This window comes from Phoenix dactylifera, chromosome 3, assembly GCF_051530095.1.
Source record: "Phoenix dactylifera cultivar Ajwa chromosome 3, Ajwa_hap1_PhDact_Kaust_v1.1, whole genome shotgun sequence".
In the NCBI taxonomy this organism is placed as follows: Eukaryota; Viridiplantae; Streptophyta; class Magnoliopsida; order Arecales; family Arecaceae; genus Phoenix; species Phoenix dactylifera.
Window position 1 is genome coordinate 1,227,975 of NC_143192.1, and position 21,784 is coordinate 1,249,758.

At 49.6% G+C, this 21,784-nt stretch overlaps 1 protein-coding gene across 2 annotated transcripts in view; it reads right to left on the minus strand.

Moving 5' to 3' along the window:
- LOC103724215 (protein ENHANCED DISEASE RESISTANCE 2-like) overlaps positions 1-20,602 on the minus strand; it is a 48,421-nt gene extending 27,819 nt beyond the window's left edge. The window contains exons 1-4 of one of the 2 annotated variants that reach the window (XM_088717362.2): positions 19,810-20,602; positions 19,464-19,634; positions 19,151-19,225; positions 3,232-3,285 (exon numbers count right to left, since the gene is read on the minus strand). In XM_088717362.2, coding sequence (XP_088573488.2) covers positions 3,232-3,285; positions 19,151-19,225; positions 19,464-19,601 — 267 coding nt within the window. In that variant the 5' untranslated portion in view covers positions 19,602-19,634; positions 19,810-20,602. Of the gene's footprint in view, positions 1-3,231; positions 3,286-19,150; positions 19,226-19,463 lie in introns of both variants that reach the window. The other variant, XM_088717361.2, reaches the window with a different exon arrangement.
- Positions 20,603-21,784: the final 1,182 nt, after the last annotated feature.

A 21,784-nucleotide genomic window follows, 5' to 3' on the forward strand; every position in this document is an offset into this window, starting at 1 on the left:
ACAGAGTAGCGTAGATATACTACTAATAATGCCGCAATCAACACATTTAACTATTCCTAAATAAACAAATGTACACAAGAGAATGCACTAAATTCAAAGAATTCTCCAATTCATCATTCAAATTCGAATATCTCTAACACTTGCAAATATAAATACTATAAAGCATGGTCTGCCGAATTATCCTAAATCGAGGGGTTCAGGGTGTACCAAACAGAACTGGCCTAGTATTAGGAAGGTTTGGCCAAAACAAGGCAAGATACGAACCTAGTCAAAACCAGACCAAACCAGTTCGCCCAGACCAAACTGCCTCTCCCATTTATTAAATAGTCCTAGTGCTCTCTTTCTCTCCCTCGATCATGAGATGACCCTTCGCCTCTCTATATCTCTTTTTCTGACCTCCGTCAATCCATCCCCTCGTCTGTTGATCCCAATCCCCTCGCTCGGACTCGGCTTGACCCCATCAAGCTCGTCCACCATGGCACTTGACTACCTCGGCCTCAATGCCGCCACCACGAACTCATCGAACTCATAATCACACTCGATGTCCTCTACTTCCATGGCTCATCCACCACATCCACCACCACCATCTTCTCTGCTAACATCAGCAATGCACTAGAACAACACAGGACCCACCATCACCCTCTTCCTCCCGCTCCCTCTCTCTTGATTATAGGGTAAGGCCTAGGGTTTTGGGTGAACTGACACCTGACTAACACCTAGTACATACCTTGTGTCCATACAGTACCATATTGTACCGTACCAACCTGGTACCTAACAGATACAGTCACTAGTAGCAGTTTTGCGAACCTTGCTACAAAGAATTAGTTCTTAATGCTAATTTAGCACTAAAATACCACCAAGAGGGATTAAGTGGAACAAATAGAATTAGCCAGGTGGTAGAGCCGTGAGAACACTTGTTTATTCCATACTTTGGACCTTAGCTCCATATAACAATATGCTACTGCAACGCTAACTCTAGTTCAACACTCTCCGACTAAAAAAGCAAAATTTAGCCTAACCTTCCACTTGATTTAGAAGACAAGCATAGGAATGTGTGGCGTAAACAAAATTTTCTAATATTAGATGATCAAAATGATGCAATAATATTAGATCAAAGATGAAGAAAAAATTTTCTAATATCCCAGCAGATCCTTATATCTAGAGCATTTCCAAACCACAAATGATCAAAATGGATAAGCATATGTCACCAGTGGCTGTTATAAAGGAGACATAAATGGTTGCCCCACATATCAATTCTTCTTGTAAGGTAAGCCTGATAAGGCAAAATAAGGTTAAGAAGAAAACTTGATATCAAATGAATGCATTCAAGGGCAAGGATTGGCAATGCATCATGTCAGAGAGCAAGAAACTAAAATGAGAAGGATTGGAACAAGTAGCGGACCTGGAAAAGGCAATATGAGAGTTGAACACCCACAAACATTAGTACCATGGAAAATGCAAGTACTAGTAAAGTTTACATATTTACAAACCAGAAGCAGTCATAATTCCAAGAAAGGAGCCTCTAACATGCTAATTTAGAGCAATCTTAATAGAAACCTCGACTAAAAAAGATTTAGAAGAAATTAAGGGCAATCGGAAAAAAGGAAAAGGAAACCTTAATAAAGAAGAACAAAAATGATTTAGAGGCAAATATGTGATGTAACAATGGAATAAGATCCACACCAAGCCAAAGGACAAGAACTTTGTAGCTTAGGAGGCTATGATGAATCAAAAACCAAGTAAAATCATTCAAATGTAAGGGTGAAGCCCAAGCAAATAGAACGCAACCATAACAATTACTAGCTGAAGAATAGATATGCAGCAACCACTACCAATGTAATAAGTTCATCATACGTAAAAATATAGGAATACAAAACCATATTTATAATCCTTACAATGCTTAGAGGTAGGATTGCAAACAAGGTAGGTCAAAACTGGGTCTAGAATGGCCTTGACTCAACTCATTTTCCTCAGCAATCATGATCCATGCAAGGTTGGGTCAAGCATGACCCAAATCCAACCAATGCATTTGTGCCCAGATCGGGTCTAGGCATGGTTCAAATGCAAGATAAAAGAGAATTGCACTATCAGTTCTATATCTAGATGAAAAATTAGTTATAATATAGTTCACAAGTTAAGAGAACTAAAGCGAGCGATAGAGGGGTTAGGGATTCCATAGTCATCGGAATGTGGGTTGGATTGGGTAGGACCAGGCTAGGTCAAGTCAAGTCACATCAAATGTGGACCTATTTCAAAAATGGCTACACTGCAAGGAGGATCAGGCCTAGTCTAATAAGAAAAAAACATGACCCGGATACAACCTAGCTTTTTACAAAGGTCATATTTCTGGCTCTGACCCAACTCATGAGTCCAAAAATTGGGTTGAGGCTAGCCTAGCTTGGTTGAATGGAAAAATTTGCAGCCATATTTGGAGGATCTCAGGAGGACATCAAGACCAATTGACAAATGTTGAAGAGATTTCTGTGACTTTTTTTGATGTTTTAAGTTAAAAAGGATTATGAAGCTCGAGGGGGGTAAAAGAACACCATTGACACTACAACCAATGTTCAGAATAGGAGTTTGAAGTGCAGGATTCTAGAAAACTAATAGAATTCCAAAAATCGGGTTAGTACCTCTTCAAGGAAATGAGTCAAATCCCTTGATTCCAAGTCAAAACAATAAAACCTAAGGTCACCAATAGATGGACAATCACCCAGTTCTGAAGATGATTAGACAAAAAGAGCTGAAAGTGTGGCCAAGACCATGACGGTGAAACCAAACAATAGAGAATGGAACCAAAGTAATCGACATATACATTATAATTCTTAGAGTCTAATGTGATTGAGCTTAAGGAGATCAGCTTAAGGAGATCAATCTTCATACTGCATCACAATGTAAGCTTAAGAATTATATGCTGGAAGGCTCCAGTAAAATAATTTGCAGAAGAATAAGTAATCTAAAGTATGCAACTACAAATGCCATTGACTCATGGCCCTCACACATTATGCATTCACAACCCATGAATATGACTGTGAAACTGTGCAATTGAACAATGTACATTTGGCTTAGCAATATCTATATAAAGCCAATTGATTTCATAGCATTAACAACACAATAATGAAAGCTTTGTAGCATACCAGTAGTCCCTACACATTAAGGTACTAGATCAAGGAAAAGAAAAAGAAAGAAAAAAGAGCAAAACAAAAAAGAAGAGAAGCATTGACCACGTACCGTTATTCGATGATGCTTCTCCTTTTTGTTGTAAACACACAATACATAAACCATCTGTCAAGAAAATGGAAGGAAAGCACATCAAGATAGGAAATATATCAATCTATATGTCCGATCACCAAAAGCAAGATCTTAAAATGAGCAAACGTAACTTACTTATCATGACTCAAGTATAATTGGAAACTGAATCCATAATAACAATTCTGTAGTCAAAAGGAATGAAATAAAAAAAATGGTCCTATATCCCATGACATGCAAGTAAAATGTTTAAAACTTTGAGAAAAGCTAACACACCCGTGTAGGATTCAACAAAATGAACAAAAATGGTCCTAAGATGTGCTAAACTGTAGCCAAGAAATGGTCCCAAGACACATTAAAAATATGCTTTTGAAAGAAAGAACTCGATTCATGTTTAATGTATAAAAGTAGAGGCATGCTATGCAGCCATGCCCTAACATTCCACACCAATCTGCAATGCCCTCCATTTGGAAGTTAGCTGTACCCCATTTTGAAAGAGAAATAACATATAATTGTATGTATTTCAAAAACTATCCACCCCTCTCGAATCTCCACACCCCAACCTTCTCTTTGTGTTCACTCCTTTGATTACATCCAGTCATCATGCTATGTACGAGGAAAACCAAACAAATAATTCTGTGGGTAGGTTTTTGAGGCAAAATATCTATCTTAGAGAGTGAGGGAGAGCAGGTTAGATAGAGAGAAGGACCAGGAATGGAGTTCAAATCCTAAGCAAGCATCATCATGTAGGCTTCTTGGTCTAGCATGGTCAAGGGCAAGGTTAGCGGCTGGACCCGTATCGGTCGGTTGCCAGTTCGGTACGGTACTGATTCGGTATAGGATGAACCGGACGATTCACCCTAATTCGGCAGACCATGTTTTAAGCCTTTTGGAAAGATGGGGAAGGCGAACGGGTTCAAACGGTGCAAACCAAGTGGTTTGCACCGGTTCCGCTCCAAAGCGCCTGGTTCGGAGCAGTTCATGGCATTTTCCGAAAATTCCAGCCGAACCATGCCAATTCTGCACCGATTTGGTTCGGTACAGGGTGAATCGAACAGTTCAACCTAGTTCGATAGACCATGGTCAGGGGTGTTGCACCATGTGCCTCTCATGGGTTCCACCACAACAGCATCAAGTGCTAGTGGTAGTGGATGAGGTTGTGCAATCGGAGGGAGAACATGAAAGGACGTTGTAGTGGGGGAATATTCAAGGTTTTCAACATCTAAGATGGCTTATTTCTCAAACTCACTTGGTAGTCTTTTCGATGGATCATGTTGTCTAACAATTGAATGGACAAATACCAAAAGCTCATGTCTCTCTATGTTGACCTTAATCCGAGGTAAATATTGTGGTATTCTATTTGTCATAACATTGGAAGAGAGAGGTGGAACAAGGAGGTGGAGAGCTTCAAGAGCAGAATAGGCTGTTTGATTTAATAATTGTTGGTGCTTACTGCAGTGGATCATGTTTCTGTTTTTAGTTTTTGTAGTAATATGCCAAGCATTGGTTTTACTTTGTAGAAGTTCTGCTGCTGGCAACTTCTTGATTGTAGTCCAGCTCGAAACCTTTGTAATAACTTCTTGATTGGCGTGGTGACTTCCTTGGCCCCTTCTTCATTCAGGTCTTTAGCCTATATTTATTCTCATCAATGCTATGGGGGCAATTTCACCATTTTGCTTAGAAATAAAAAAGAAGAACAAATGGAAGAGAATAAACCAGGCATAGGTGTGAGGGAGGGAGAGATGGGTGACAGCAAGGTCCGCCAAAACGGTACTGAAACCTATAAAGGTCGGCGAATGGGTCGGTACGGTACCGGTTCGATACCGTACTGACACACGGTACGCTTGGGCATACCGGTTCCATACTGACAAGCCCAGTTTTTTTGAGTTTTTCAAGTCCAATTAATTGATAATCAATCTTTTTCAACTTTTTCACTGATTTTAAGGCTAATTTGATATTTTTTTGATTTTTTTGATGTTTCTATGATCTCGGTTTAACCGAAATAATATATCTTGTTGTTTTAAAATGATACAAAACATAAAATGATTAGTGAGATCTTGCATTCTACAAGAAGCAACATAAAATTTTCTCAAATCAAGAAGTGGGTTAAAAAATATAAAATAATACAGTAAATTACATATATTTAAAGTACAACATATATACCGATATTTAAAATCTCGTCGAGTAGCGATGCCTCGCATAGATATCCGAATAATTAGCATAGTAAGGAGGCACATCAGCCCACCCCTCTAACCAAGCAATATTGTAATGTTGTATATAAGCACTCCGAGTTATAAGTACTCTCGGATCTCTCGCTAAAGCTCTATCTTCAAAAGATATCCTCTGGTTGATAAATTAGTTGATAAAACAATTTTGAAGGAGCCTATCCGAATAAGCTAGCAATAAAATCTGATCTGTAAGATGCTTCGGATTGTGTAGGCTAGTAGCCATCAGAAGATACCTCAGATGCACCATATCCATATCCGTATTCTTTGCCGCTTTAAAATCAGCAAAGTGCTTCTTCATCAGCTGTCGAACCTTTTGTGATCATTTCTGGCATATAGATACGTTGGGATAATCATCAGCTAAGTGCTGCTTCAACCTGGTTATTCCTCCTCTCTTAAACTTCATGTTGTACTAGTTGCATTTTCAATGGTGCCAACCCGAGAGTATTTGCCTATGATCCCGACTAATGTCACGCTCTGGCTCTTTTTTTTATGGTTCCATTTCTGCAGATTTATCAAGTATGTCATTTTATCAATTATTTAAAAATAGCAAAATTTCGTTACAATGAAGATAATTTTTTATCTTAGAAAATACATCTAATTTATCTAAAACATAATAGTAATTTTTTATATTTATTTGTTTATTTATTTTTAATAATTTTAAAATTTAAAAATATGTTTAGATATCATAAATTCAGAAAATATATTTTCTACTTCAGAAAATACTTCTAAATTATGTAATATGTACTAGTAATCTTTCATAATTTTTGTATTAATTATATATTTTTAATAATTTTTAAATATAAATATTTTAAAAAATTAATTTCAGTTTAGATCTATGTAGAACCCAACAATGGATACTATATATATTTCTTAGACCTGTAGGCATTCATCAAAGGCAACTTATTTTTTATTTTTTTTAAATTTAGGCTTAAGCCACTGTACGTATGATCGCATCAAAACTTAAATAAATAGATATCAAATTTTGCTGCAAAGTAACTTGCATGTCCCTAAATATGCTTCTAATTTTATATTTTTAAATTTTATTTTTTATATTTTATATTTTTAAATTTAAATATATTTTTAATTTTTAAAAATTATATATAATCCAAAAATTAAAAATTTTATGTCATCGAGTAGATCATCTATTGATCTATAGCAGCATATCATAAAATCAAGCCCAAATCAAAAATTTTGGCATGATCTTTCTTTATTTTGCAAATTTCGAGCTATTTTTTCGAGCCAAAAAATAAAAAAAAAATGAGATAGAAAAAAGAAAGCACACCTTATTTAGGCTTGGATCTTCCTTCAATCACATTGAATCGATGTGATTTTGCAAATTGAGGAAAAAGAAGAGCCGTTTAGGCCTCAAAACTCTAAATGAAACAGAGAAGAAGCCTTCCCAACACCTTTTAACAAAAGAAGGAAAGGAAAAGGGGGCCCGGTTCCGAACTGGGTCGACTCGGTACAAATCGAATGGTTCACACCGAGTTCGAACGGAACCGGCCTGTTCCAAACGGCTCTGGCCGGTTCGTGGCCAGTTCTGAATGGTTTAGGCCTTTTCCGGCCGATTCTGGCAGGTTCGAAACTTGTTCTAACCGGTTCAGAGCCAGAACCGAATTTAGCGAACAAACCGAATTTAGTCGGCTCGGTATGAGCCGAACCAGGCCGTTCGGTCAGGTTTGGCCTACCTTGGGAGATAGGATGTCAGTCTTTGAATGGTGTTACCAATACTTGGTAGTATCAACAAGTATTGGCTTGTATTGCTCGATCAATGGGTAAAAACGATACCCTCCCAGTCACACCCCATTTATATGTCAAAACATATCGGTGTGTTTGAAGAGCCGATTTCTCACTGGTCTAAATCCAGTATGCGCAATATGAACCGGCTCTTAAACCCTTGGTGAAGATATTTCGTAGCCCCAAAGGAACTTTATAGCAAGGAAATGTCTAGAAATCGGGTGAGGATGAGATATGAATATATTTTGAAGCAGATGTAACACCCTAAAGAAAACATTTAAGCTATTAAGGGATCAAAGCTCCACCGCCACAAGTGCAGGAATGTCAATGGGACGGATTCGGTGCAGATAGTGAAAAAACTGAAACCGAAACCGAAAACCACTACTGCCCCTGAAAACAAAACAGAAACCGAACGATTTTTGAAATAAAAAACTATAATCGCCACTGAAAAAAATCCGCAAAACTGAGACTGAAAACGAAAAACGAAAAACTGCCTCTCCTCGTGCTAGGGTTTGTGGCATGTGACTATGGACCGTCCAAATTAAGTTGAATAGGGGGCTAGGATTACTTGATGGTCATTCTCATGGAGTTAGTGATTTGGATTTACACTAAATATAAAGGGTATCAGGTATGTTCGGTTTTGGATTCGGTGTCAGGTTCCGTTTTGGGTTCAATTTCGGATTGGAGAATTACCAAAACTGTAACCGAAACCAAATCTGAAATTGAATGGTTTTAAATTTTTAAACCTATCACCGAAACCATCCCCATCTAATTTTGATTAAAACCATTCCATTCGGTTTGGGGACAGGTAAAATAATCAAGTGTCCATCCCTCTTGACATCTTTGCACAAGTGGCAACAAGAGCATGCATGCATAGTGGCAAGTGTAAGGTTCTATGAAGAATGGCTTTTCAGTAGTGTTACGGGGGAACTTAGCCACCATGCCCCACGTGACCGGCACGCGCGCCCAGGAAGACTACGGCAGCCCCTTGATCCAGCAATCCGACCCCGAGTCGGACATCTTCGGCTCCGCAGCCCGACCCCGAGTCGGCTGCCCCTTGATCCAGCAATCCGACCCCGAGTCGGACATCTTCGGCTCCGCAGCCCGACCCCGAGTCGGCCGCCCCTTGATCCAGCAATCCGACCCCGAGTCGGACATCTTCGGCTCCGCAGCCCGACCCCGAGTCGGCAGCCCCTTGATCCAGCAATCCGACCCCGAGTCGGACATCTTCGTCTCCGCAGCCCGACCCCGAGTCGGCAGCCCCTTGATCCAGCAATCCGACCCCGAGTCGGACATCTCTCGACAACGACAGGCTATTCCCCAGAGGCACGCCGCAGCCTCCTGCTCCACTACTCCCTGCAACGGTTGTATCTGGCGCTGCTCCACGATCCCCTGTAACGGCCGTACAAGGCGGAGCTCCACTACGCCCTGTCATGTCCGTACCCAGCGCTGCCCCACGACGCCCTGTAACGGCCGTGTCAGTGGCAGCTCCATCGTGCCCCACGATGACGAAACCCCCTGAAAGACCCCCCAGCCTGGTATATATGCGGCTGGGGGGAGAAGGGGGGGTAAGCAAGAACTTCCAGTGCATTCTCTTACTTGCTACTATTATCTCTCCTTCTCCTCCAATCTCCTCTGACTTGATCGTCGGAGGGCCCCCACTACCCCAGTGGTGGTGCGAGGCTTGCTTGCAGGTTTCCCGGTGGAAGGTGGAGCGCAATCAACACCAACCAAGGCAACTCAAACGGAACCCCGTTCACACCGCTGTGCCAATCGTTCTCGGTTTGGACCACCAGCAACAGTTGGCGCTAGAGGAAGGGCCGAATCTCAGAGCGATCGTAATGGCACGGCGAGGTGGTCGTGGAGCTTCCAATGCCTCCGGTCGCGGGGCCTCTCGCGCCTCCGGCCGGGAGGCCGCTGCGTCTCCAACACATTCTCAGCAACACTCCACCGCTCCACCTCCCATTCAGATGGTCGAAGCCGCTCAGTTCGACCAGTTAGCCCAGCAGGTTCGCACCCTCGCGGAGGCAGTGCAGAACCTGCAGGGTGTGATGTCTCGGGCGCCGCAGCGGGCCCAGGAGCCGCTGCTCCCTGAGCGCTCACCTGTCCTCCTCAACCCGCGCTCCTTCCTCTCCCATGGGGAGGAGCGCCGGCGCGAGGAAGATTCTCGAGCACGGTCCATTCTGCCGGGACCTTCCCATCGGAGCTGCGCGGGGTACGAAAGGCGGGCCCGGGCGCGTTCCCAGACCCCCCAGTCCTCAAGAAACCCGCGCTCCAGTCGGTCCCCCTCTCGGTGCTCCTTGTCTCCCACCCATCGGTCGCGCTCCCTGGACCGGCGGGTGGACGATCTCCACCAACAACTCCAGGTCCTGAAGGGCCACTCCAAAGATCCCTTCGCCGACTTGGAGATCTCCTCCCAGCCGGCGCTTGCCTCGAGGATCCTGCGGACCCCGAATCCGCCGGGGTTTAAAATGCCGGCGATCGAGCCCTATGACGGGGCGGCGGACCCGCGGGATCACGTCGAGAGTTTCAGGACCCTTATGCTCCTCCACGGAGCATCAGATCCTCTCCTCTGCAAGGTCTTCCCGGCGACCCTCCGTGGCCCGGCAAGGGCGTGGTTCGCCGGCTTGGAGGCTAACTCAATCCAGTCCTTCGACCAGTTTACTCGCCTCTTCATCACCCATTTCGCCGTCAGTAGCCGGCGGCGACTGGTCTCCGACTCCCTCTTTGATGTCCGGCAAAACGAGGGAGAAAGCTTGCGGGATTATCTTACCCGCTTCAACAAGGCTACGCTGGAAGTCCGGAACCTGAGCCAGGAGGTGGCTCTTTCAGCCCTGAAGCGTGGCTTCCGAAAGGGCAGACTCACCTTCTCCCTGGACAAACGCCTGCCGCGGAGCTTCCCGGAGCTGTTGTCCCGGGCGAACCAGTATGCGGACGCCGAGGAGGCGGCCGCCCACCGGAGCAAGGAGGCCGCCGAGATCCCTCCAAAGCTCGGGAAGAAAAGGCGAAAAGAGGCACACCAGAGGAGGAGCCCGACGCCTCAACGTCGGCGCAGAAGCCTGTCGCCGGCGAGGAACCACGGCGCCCTACGCCCTCGTTCTCCGCCCCGACGTTTCAACCGGTACACTCCTCTCCTGACTCTCCGGGCCCAGATCCTCATGAAAATCAAGGGGCGGGAGGACCTCCCGGTCCCGAGACAGATGAAGAAGATTCCTGGGAGGAGGCCCTCTCGGGCGTACTGTGAGTACCACCGGGACCACGGCCACGACACCGAAGACTGCTTCCAGCTTCGGGACGAGATCGAGGCTCTCATCCGCCGAGGGCGTCTCGGTCGATATGTGAACGACCGACGTCCCCCCGCAGACCCGCGTCCGGCCGACCCGGCCCCTCAGGAGCCTCGGGAGCAGAATCGACCCGTCGCGGGCGTGATCCACACTATCACTGGGGGCTGCCCCCGGCCCGAGAGGAACGCAGGGGGCTCGACTGAAGCGTCAGGGGCAGCCGTCGCAAAGAGGCAGAGGGTCGGTAATGTAATCACTTTTTGTGATGAAGATGTAAAGGGGGTTCAGACCCCCCACGATGACGCCATGGTGATCTCCCTCACTATGGCAAACTATGATGTAAGGCGTGTTCTTGTGGATAGTAGAAGCTCAGCTGATATTTTGTTTTACGAGGCCTTCCAAAAGATGAGCTTGTCCAGACAATTGTTGCACAAAACATCCACCCCCCTCATAGGATTCACTGGTGACGCTATCTCGGCCGAAGGTGTCGTTGAGCTGCCTGTGACTGCGGGCGTTGCACCCGCAGAAGCCACGGTGCGGCTCGGGTTCTTGGTCGTCCGTGTTCCCTCGGCCTACAACGCTATCCTCGGACGACCCGGACTGAACGCCCTTCGCGCGGTGGTCTCTACGTACCACTTGCTCATGCGGTTCCCCACGGCGGCCGGGATTGGAGAGGTCCGAGGTGACCAACCGACCGCAAGGCAATGTTTCCTAGCAATTCTCAAAGGGAAGAAGCCCGTAGAAGCCTTAAGCGTCGAGTCCCTCGACGCCAGAGACGAGGTGGCCTTGCGGCACGGGGAGCCGGCCGAGGGTGTGATCGAAGTTCCCCTCGAGGAAGGTCGCCCGGACAGGACGATCCGGGTCGGCGCCAATCTCGACCTGGGAGCTCGGGCCCGGTTGGTGGAATTCCTCCGAGCCAATGTCGATGTGTTTGCCTGGTCGGCGGCCGATGTACCTGGGATCGACCCGGAGGTCATTTCTCACGCCCTCAACGTCGACCCGACCCACCGACCGGTAAAACAGAAGAAGAGACACTGTGCCCCGGATCGGATCCGAGTGGTCGACCAGGAGGTAGACAAGCTCTTGGAGGCAGGATTCATAAGGGAGGTCAGCTACCCCGAATGGCTGGCGAATGTCGTACTTGTCCGGAAGGCGAGTGGAAAGTGGAGGATGTGCGTCGACTACACCGACCTGAACAAGGCATGCCCCAAGGATAGCTTTCCGCTTCCGCGGATAGACCAACTGGTCGACGCGACTTCCGGATATCAGCTGCTGTCTTTCATGGACGCCTTCTCCGGCTACAACCAGATAATGATGGCTTCACAGGACGAGGAGAAAACTGCCTTTATAACAGACCGGGGGCTGTACTGTTACAAGGTAATACCCTTCGGTCTGAAGAATGCTGGCGCCACTTACCAGCGCCTCGTCAACAAAATCTTCAAAGAGCAAATCGGCCGGAACATGGAGGTGTACGTGGACGATATGCTGGTGAAGAGCCGCCATGCAGACCAGCACATCGCGGATCTGGAGGAGACTTTCGCCACCTTGCGGAAGTTTCGCATGAAGCTGAACCCAGCGAAGTGCGCCTTTGGCGCTTCGGCCGGGAGGTTCCTCGGTTTCATTGTCAACCAGCGGGGGATCGAAGCCAACCCGGACAAAATCAAGGCCATCCAAGATATGTCCCCTCCGACCAAAGTGAAGGAGGTTCAGGAGCTCGCTGGGAGGGTCGAAGCGCTCGGACGATTTGTGGCAAAATCGGCCGAACGCTGCCAACCTTTCTTCAAGGTGTTGAAACGCCCGAAAGACTTCCTCTGGACGGCCGAATGTCAAGCAGCATTCGACCAGCTCAAGGAATACTTGGCGTCTCCTCCCCTGCTGTCCAAGCCGCAAGAAGGGGAGATGCTCTACCTCTATCTGGCGGTCTCCCCAACCGCAGTCAGTGCGGTACTGGTTCGGAAAGAGGCAAAGCTCCAGAAGCCTGTGTACTACATCAGCCGGGTCCTACGGGATGCCGAGACGCGGTATACGAAGGCTGAAAAGATCGCCTTCGCGCTGCTGACCGCGACCAGGAGGCTTCGCCCCTATTTCCAGGCCCATTCTGTCACCCTCTTGACCGATCAACCGCTGCGGCAGATCCTCAGCAATCCTGAGAATGCGGGACGGCTGGTGAAGTGGGCAGTAGAACTTGGTGAGTTCGACATCCGCTACCAGCCCCGACCCGCCATCAAGGCCCAGGCGCTCGCGGATTTCCTCGCTGAGTGCACGGTGCAGGAGGCGGAACCTAGGTCGCCGGAAACACCCAGCCTCGACCTCCCGATTTGGACGCTTCACATCGATGGGTCGTCGAACCCCGAAGGTGGAGGGGCCGGGCTGGTCCTTACCAGTCCAGATGGAGTGATAGCCGAGTATGCCTTGAGGTTCGGATTTCCAGTGACCAACAACGAGGCTGAGTACGAGGCCCTAGTCACGGGACTCAAACTCACCAAGGAGCTCGGCATCCGACGCCTGAAGGTCTTCACCGACTCCCAGCTGGTGGTCGGGCAGGTCCGTGGGGAGTTCGAGGCCCGGAACCCGACCATGCAGAATTACGTCCGGAAAGTGCAAGCACTCATTCCCGACCTCGGCAGTGTCGACATCCAGCAGGTCCCAAGAAGTGAAAATGCCAGGGCCGACAGGTTGTCCCGCTTAGTGGGCGCAGACGCGCACAACTTGTCGAGGGCGATCTACTTGGAGACCCTGGATGCCCCGAGCATCGGCGAGGCTGGAGCGGTGATGGCGATTGATCCGGAGCCGTCTTGGATGGACCCGCTTGTCGCCTACCTCGCCGAAGGGATCCTCCCTGAAGACGAAGATCAAGTTCGGTGACTTGTTATGAAGTCCGCCCACTACGTACTCTATGAAGGGAGGCTGTATCGGACCTCGTTCACCGCCCCCCTCTTAAAGTGCCTCCGCCCCTCGGAAGCGGCCTACGTCCTCGGCGAAGTCCACGAAGGCGTTTGCGGATCACACTTGGGGGCTAGGTCCTTGGCGCACAAGATCATGAGGCAAGGCTATTGTTGGCCTACCTTGTTGGAGGACTCAAAGGATCATGTACGGAAATGCGACGCCTGCCAGCGCCACGCCAACGTCCAGAGAGTCCCTTCTGTCCCCTTGGCACCAATCACTGCACCCTGGCCCTTCGCCCAGTGGGGAATGGATATCCTCGGACCATTTCCCGTCGCTTCAGCTCAGCGGAAATTTTTGATTGTTGCAATCGACTACTTCACCAAGTGGGTGGAGGCAGAGCCGCTGGCCACTATCACGGAGGCGCAAGTCCGGAAGTTCGTGAAGAAGAACATCATTGTCCGATTTGGGGTACCTCGGGTCCTCATCTCGGATAATGGTCGACAGTTCGACAACAAGCATTTCCGTGACTTCTGCGAGGAGTTCGGGATCGAGCATCGGTTCACATCTGTGTCGCATCCCCAAACCAACGGCGAGGCCGAGGTCACAAATCGGACAATCCTCCAAGGAATCAAAGCGCGAATCGGTCGGACGGGGCAAGCTTGGGTCGAAGAACTCGAGAATGTCCTTTGGGCGTATCGGACCACGCATCGGACCCCTACCGGGGAGACGCCTTTCAGCCTAACCTATGGCACGGAAGCCGTTGTCCCCGTGGAGCTCGGACTCCCCTCACCTCGGGTGGCCGCGCACCGACCCGAGGCCAATTCGGAGCAACTCCGAGGGAACCTGGATCTCTTGGAAGAAGCGAGGAAAATGGCGCAGGTTCGGATGGCGATGTATCAGCGGAGGGTGGCCCGATATTACAACTCCAAGGTCCGACCGAAGCTTTTCAGAATCGGAGATCTGGTGCTAAGGCGAGCTAAAGCATCTCAACCTGCGGAAGGTGGGAAGCTAGCGCCAAATTGGGAAGGCCCGTATAGGGTTCGCTGGGTAAACCGACCTGGCTCCTACCAGTTGGAGGCCCTAGATGGTCGAGAAATTCCAAGGAGCTGGAATTCCGCTAACCTGCGGATGTATTACCAGTAGAACGACAATGCCAGAAAGACAGTTCAAAAATGTATAACACTTTTCATTTCAATAATTTCTGGTTACAATGGCGTGCTCGTGTGATTACAAGGAATTCCCAGAGGGGAATTAGGGTGTAAAGAAAGTAAAGAAGAGGTGGAGACTCCGAGGAGCTGAAAATCTGGGATCCCGAAACCTCCATCCGAAGCGGCTGCAATCCCACCGGAAGTGGGTGCTTCCAACCGGAGGCACCATCGACGTCTCACGAAAAAGACGAAGAGCCGGCGCGGATGAAGAAGAAGTGGACGAAGGAGAAGTCCACACTGCTCCTACCCAGAGGCGCCATCCACGCCTCACGAAAAAGACGAGGAGCCGCCGCAGAAAAAGCTCCCGCTGCCTCCAGGGGAACGCCACCTCCAAGGGATATTCCGGTCCTCCCCAGTGTTAGGGGAGAGAAGGAATACAAGGGAGAAGAGCATATGGAGGCGCGGTCCCGGATCAAGCGTCTGGTGCGGAGCTCAATCGGGAGGCTGAACTTCAAGGAGGGAAGACGTGATCCCGGATGAAACGCCTAGAGCGGAGTTCCGCCGGGGAGAACCTCCTTGTTGATCCCAGATGAAACGGCTAGTTGGCGGAAGTCGCGAAGGGCGCGCCTCCCGTTCCTTCGGTAGGGGTCTCTCAACCATGCGCCGGAGAGGAGGCCCACGATCCATGGCAACCTGAACAGCTCCGGCTTGGCAGGCTCCATCGCACCTGCACCTATATTTATAGCCAAACTGCGGCCCCCCGGTCGTTCCGATGCGGGTGGCTCCAATAAATGCGGGCGCATTGAATCCGGAGCCGATCCGGCTCTCGAGGCGTATCTTCCCGCGATTTCCTAAACGTTATTCTCCTTAATCGCATTCTTTGTGCAGGACACTCCGGGTGGCCTGTACCCCTAGGTCCACATATCTCCGCTCGCGCCCAGGCCGCATCCGCCTCGAAGAACGCGCGTATCGCGGCCGCTTAACTGACACTCCTCGCAAGCAGCAACTGGCGATCCGATTTCCCAGGTAACCCCTCAATTAGCATTTAATGCCCATCTGGTGTTCCCCAGGCGACGCTTGGAGAGGAGGAGAAACACGATCGCAGCTGGCCACGGAGAAATTCCGTCGGGCGGCAAGCGACAGGCGCACGACCAGCGAGCGGAATTTTCCGAGGCTCGGCCCTCGGATGCCAGGCTAACCCGATGATCATCCCGGGAGCAGACTAGCCTGAAGCCCCGACCGGTCGCCTCGGCTTGCGCCAGCCTTGGCCGACCAACGAGCGGAATTTTCCGAGGCTCGGCCCTCGGATGCCAGGCTAACCCGATGATCATCCCGGGAGCAGACTAGCCTGAAGCCCCGACCGGTCGCCTCGGCTTGCGCCAGCCTTGGCCAACCAACGAGCGGAATTTCCCGAGGCTCGGCCCTCGGATGCCAGGCTAACCCGATGATCATCCCGGGAGCAGACTAGCCTGAAGCCCCGACCGGTCGCCTCGGCTTGCGCCAGCCTTGGCCGACCAACGAGCGGAATCTCCCGAGGCTCGGCCCTCGGATGCCAGGCTAACCCGATGATCATCCCGGGAGCAGACTAGCCTGAAGCCCCGACCGGTCGCCTCGGCTTGCGCCAGCCTTGGCCGACCAACGAGCGGAATTTTTCGAGGCTCGGCCCTCGGATGCCAGGCTAACCCGATGATCATCCCGGGAGCAGACTAGCCTGAAGCCCCGACCGGTCGCCTCGGCTTGCGCCAGCCTTGGCCGACCAACGAGCGGAATTTCCTGAGGCCTGACAACCCTCAGATGCCAGGCTAACCCGATGATCATCCCGGGAGCAGACTAGCCTGAAGCCCCGACCGGTCGCCTCGGCTTGCGCCAGCCTTGGCCGACCAACGAGCGGAATCTCCCGAGGCTTGGCCCTCGGATGCCAGGCTAACCCGATGATCATCCCGGGAGCAAACTAGCCTGAAGCCCCGACCGGTCGCCTCGGCTTGCGCCAGCCTTGGCCGACCAACGAGCGGAATTTCCTGAGGCCTAGCCCTCGGATGCCTGGCTTAGCGCCGGAAGAAGTTCCTGAGGCCTAACCCTCGGACGCCTGGCCTAGCGCCGGAAGAAGTTCCTGAGGCCTAACCCTCGGATGCCTGGCCTAGCGCCGGAAGAAGTTCCTGAGGCCTAACCCTCGGATGCCTGGCCTAGCGCCGGAAGAATTTCCTGAGGCCTAACCCTCGGATGCCTGGCCTAGTGCCGGAAGAATTTTCTGAGGCCTAACCCTCGGATGCCTGGCTTAGTGCCGGAAGAATTTTCTGAGGCCTAACCCTCGGATGCCCGGCTTAGCGCCGGAAGAAGTTCCTGAGGCCTAACCCTCGGATGCCTGGCTTAGCGCCGGAAGAATTCCCTGAGGCCTAACCCTCAGATACCTGGCCTAGCGCCAGAAGAATTTCAAGAGTCGGGAGTCAGCGAGACGCTACCAAGAGTTAAAAAGAAGAAGGACGAAAGTGAAATGAAGAAACTCTATTTGCATTAACTTTCATTGTTTCAGGGCCAAGACCCATACAACTTGGTTAAATAGGCGGAAAGGTGGGTGACGCCTCGGTGACGCCAGAGGACGCCTGGATGCCGAAGGGTCGCTCGCGCCCCAAAGGCGAATCGACGCCATTAAGGAAGGATGTCCGCCGAAATCCTCAGACTGCCAGGTCAGCAACAACCGCCATACGCCATAAAGAAGGCGGGGAGCTCGAAGCGCGCGCGCCTCTCCGAGGGATGGCGGCAATCTCGAAGCATCACTCCCTTCACCCGTTCCCCTTCTGGTTCCAGGCTCGGAAGTGGGGGGCTACTGTTACGGGGGAACTTAGCCACCATGCCCCACGTGACCGGCACGCGCGCCCAGGAAGACTACGGCAGCCCCTTGATCCAGCAATCCGACCCCGAGTCGGACATCTTCGGCTCCGCAGCCCGACCCCGAGTCGGCTGCCCCTTGATCCAGCAATCCGACCCCGAGTCGGACATCTTCGGCTCCGCAGCCCGACCCCGAGTCGGCTGCCCCTTGATCCAGCAATCCGACCCCGAGTCGGACATCTTCGGCTCCGCAGCCCGACCCCGAGTCGGCAGCCCCTTGATCCAGCAATCCGACCCCGAGTCGGACATCTTCGTCTCCGCAGCCCGACCCCGAGTCGGACATCTCTCGACAACGACAGGCTATTCCCCAGAGGCACGCCGCAGCCTCCTGCTCCACTACTCCCTGCAACGGTTGTATCTGGCGCTGCTCCACGATCCCCTGTAACGGCCGTACAAGGCGGAGCTCCACTACGCCCTGTCATGTCCGTACCCAGCGCTGCCCCACGACGCCCTGTAACGGCCGTGTCAGTGGCAGCTCCATCGTGCCCCATGATGACGAACCTCCCTGAAAGACCCCCCAGCCTGGTATATATGCGGCTGGGGGGAGAAGGGGGGGTAAGCAAGAACTTCCAGTGCATTCTCTTACTTGCTACTATTATCTCTCCTTCTCCTCCAATCTCCTCTGACTTGATCGTCGGAGGGCCCCCACTACCCCAGTGGTGGTGCGAGGCTTGCTTGCAGGTTTTCCGGTGGAAGGTGGAGCGCAATCAACACCAACCAAGGCAACTCAAACGGAACCCCGTTCACACCGCTGTGCCAATCGTTCTCGGTTTGGACCACCAGCAACAAGTAGTATAGCAATGATGGTCCTTTCTCACTAAAACCATTCATGCAACTCCATCATGTATATAGAATATTGATGATTCTCCATGAAATCCTCCTAACATGTTGCTATATAAAGATTTAAGCAATTGTCAAACATCACTTGGTTTTTTCATTCCTAGAATCCAACTTTTTGATCGACTAGTTTGGACTAGTAGAACATTATTCATGGATAATATGCAATTTAGATGCTTGCAGTCAACAATTTATGCTTCCCTAAAAGAAAAAAAGAGATGAAAAATGACCAATACCTCCACCATGACTTCACCATGGAAATTGCATTACCGTTTGAAGAAGGTAGCCATAGATGGTTATTGCTTAAAAGAATTAAGCTTTTGAATCTGCTTTTAATGAGGTATTTTAGGATTTTTTATGTTTTTATGTTTTAAAGTAGATGTTTTTGAAAGGATCAAGGTGGACAATAATCTTATATGAAGACCAAAATTCACCTCATAGTGGTGGCATGGATGCAAGAGTGCAAGTTTTTCAAATATGGCTCTTCTGATAAGTAATGACCTCCTTTGCTATCAATGTAAAAACTACATAAATCCAAATCAGCGACCTTTATCCTAGATATTTGCGTTGGGAGACATGTTTTTGAAATCTAAGCACAGCAGTATCAGGCAGATTTAAGTGACAACTGAAAACTTTTCGTTATCTCACTTGTGGAAGGAGAAATTATGATTCCTGCACCCCACAAGATGACACTGGTAGCACTATTATAGAATTATTTGATTAAAAAATGATAAAAAAGGAGAAAGGGGCTCGCCAGGAGAAGTCATTAGATTAGATGATTTTAGGTCTGGCAGGAAGGAAACTCCCAATCGCTGGGATGCATGGTTGATCGAACAAATGAACTTAATATTAAGTACAAGATTCTATGTTAAATCTCGGATCAAGATGAAAGACTTACATGTCCATGATGCATTTTGAGCCCCCTATCCTCCACTCTGCAATTTCCATCTATAAGAAGAGTCTTGATCGGAACCTAAATATTCCCAAAGAGTGAGTCAAGACACTGAAACGTTTCATATGTAAAAAAAATAAGATGATAAAATTGAAAAATCAAATTTAAAGTAGAATTAGACGTTCAATAGCTCTCAATAGTAGGAGGTATAAACTCCAACTTAATCACTTCATATTTCTAGCACAACAAAAATCAAATGAAAAATTAGGAAGAAACAGAGAAAAATTTGAGAGATAAGCCAGTGGAGGTCTCGACGTACCATATTGTCCTGAGGTTTCCTCTTGTAGTAGGCGAGAACTCTGGTCTCGAGGACAAAGTAGCGCATGTGGATGAACGAGCGGCCGATCTTCCTCCGCCCATGCCGGACCATCCATCCCTCATAGACCACCTTTGACATTGTTCCTCTCTCCAGCCCTCTACCCCCGGAAACCTGCAACAGATTTCTACCTCATAATCCCAAACACCACACAAGCAGAGATAGAGATCGGGCCACCCCAACCCGAGCCAACCACCAAAGTTTAATTCGATCCCTCGATCAACGCAATTCCAACCGTTCTTGGACTGGACGCAGACGAAACAAAAAGAAGGCGGAGAATTCAAAGAACCTTTAAATTCTAATCTTCGGATAAACCCATATTCACACGGACGGCTCCAGAACGAACAAGTCCTCCCGCAATCCGGCGACCACTCCAGAGTCCCGATCGGCCGCAGGCAAACCTCCAGCGAGGACTCGATCGGTTCCGGCCGATCCGCCGGCCAAAGAAAAACTCAGTCTCAGCTATCCACACAAACAAAATGCCCAAATATCCGCGAAAAAAGCAGCAGAACCCTCGATCAAGACAAACCAAACATTTCTTGGTCTCGATCCAAAGAAGAGAAAACGCGGAGAATTCAAAAACCTAGGGGCCCAGATTCGGAGAACACCAGACCGACCGAACACCGGAGAGGGAATCGATCAGCTCCGGCGGCGATCCGCCGGGCGGAGGAGAGCAACCTTCGGAAGGATCGCCGATCAAGAAAAGGGGGGAAGAGTTCGGAACTGACCAAGAAAAGAGAGGGACGGTGCGACTGGGGGAGGGGGGGATTTAATTTTAAAAGAAAGAAGGAAAGAAACGCTGTTTCGGTACTCGGGTTTTTTTTTTTTTTTTTTTTTGCCGTTCCTTTCTTCCGTGTGGAAATAGGATTAGGGAATTATTATTGTCGCAAATAGACGGGTAGGGCCATGGGATGGGGTTTATAGCGGCGGATGTGGGAAGAAGGGGAACGGCGGCGGTGGAGCGGGGAGGAGAGAGGGCATCAATCGCCAGCTAAGCCGTTTGAAAGCGGCGACGCAAGACGAGCTGTAGCCGGACGCTGGAGGGAGGGGACGACGACGGGTGGTTCTATATACACCCCCCCTATTGCTCAGGACACCCCCCAAAAATTAAAAAAAAATTAAATACTCTCTACACCCCCCATTTGCTAAGGACACCCCTAAAATTAAAAATTCCTAAATTACCCCTCACCCTCCCCACCCCCTCACCTAAATTGCTCTCTACACCCCCCAAACCCCCCCACCCCGCTCTTCCCCTCCAAAACACCCGCCGGCTTCTCCCTTCTGCCCAAAAAACCTCGCCTCAAGCACCTTGCCGGCGGCCAAACCCCCTCCGTCTCCCTTTGAACTGTTCCGCCCAAAGCACCTCGCCAACGCCCAAAACCTCCCCGTTCCCCCTTCTCCCTCTCGTCGCCGGCATTCTGTTCGGCTGCACAGAGCCGGACAGAACCCTTCTGTTCGGCTGCACAGTGCCGGACAGAAGCCTTCTGTTCGGCACTGTGCAGCCGAACAGAAGAGTTCGGTTGAGGGTTGCCGAACAGAAGGCTTCTGTTCGGCACTGTTCAGCCGAACAGAAGCCTTTTGTTCGGCGATCCAGTGCCGAACGGAGCACGAATCGTGAAAAAAAAAAAATTTCGAAACAAGGTGGAACACGTACCTTTGCGGCCGATTCTTCGTCCCAAATCACTAGTTGCTTGTCCATGCTTCGAATGGGGCTTAAATCTCCTTCAAAGATCGCCTAAACGATGTAAATGGATCGAGGGGTTTAAGGGGGGTTTGAGGGGGGGTTTTTTTTTTTCTTTTCAAAACGAAACGGAGGAGGAGGAAGGGGGGGGGTGTATGAGAAAATTTCAAAGGCAATATGGTAATTACACTAAAGGTTAGTTTGGGTATTTTTTTTTTGGCTTTTGGGGGGTGTCCTGAGCAATAGGGGGGGTGTATATAGAACTACCCGACGACGACGGAGCGCTCTCTAAGGACTGCGGTCAAATGCCACTAACCTCTGTTATATCTACGGATTTGCCCTCATCCAATACGGAATGCTGAAAAATAGACGGTTAGATGAGATGGGAGTCCATCTATGGCGTGCTTTGAGATTCGCAAGACAAGATGATGGAGGGCGAGATCTCGGATTCGTATTATACTAGCGTTGGTTTGTCACGTGATAACAACGAGACTGGCCGTTTGAATGAGTAGACCAACTATAAGATGGCGCTCCACCTTGTCCCCCGGTGTTCGTGGGTTCCCACTTGAAGTCCTAAGGGCTC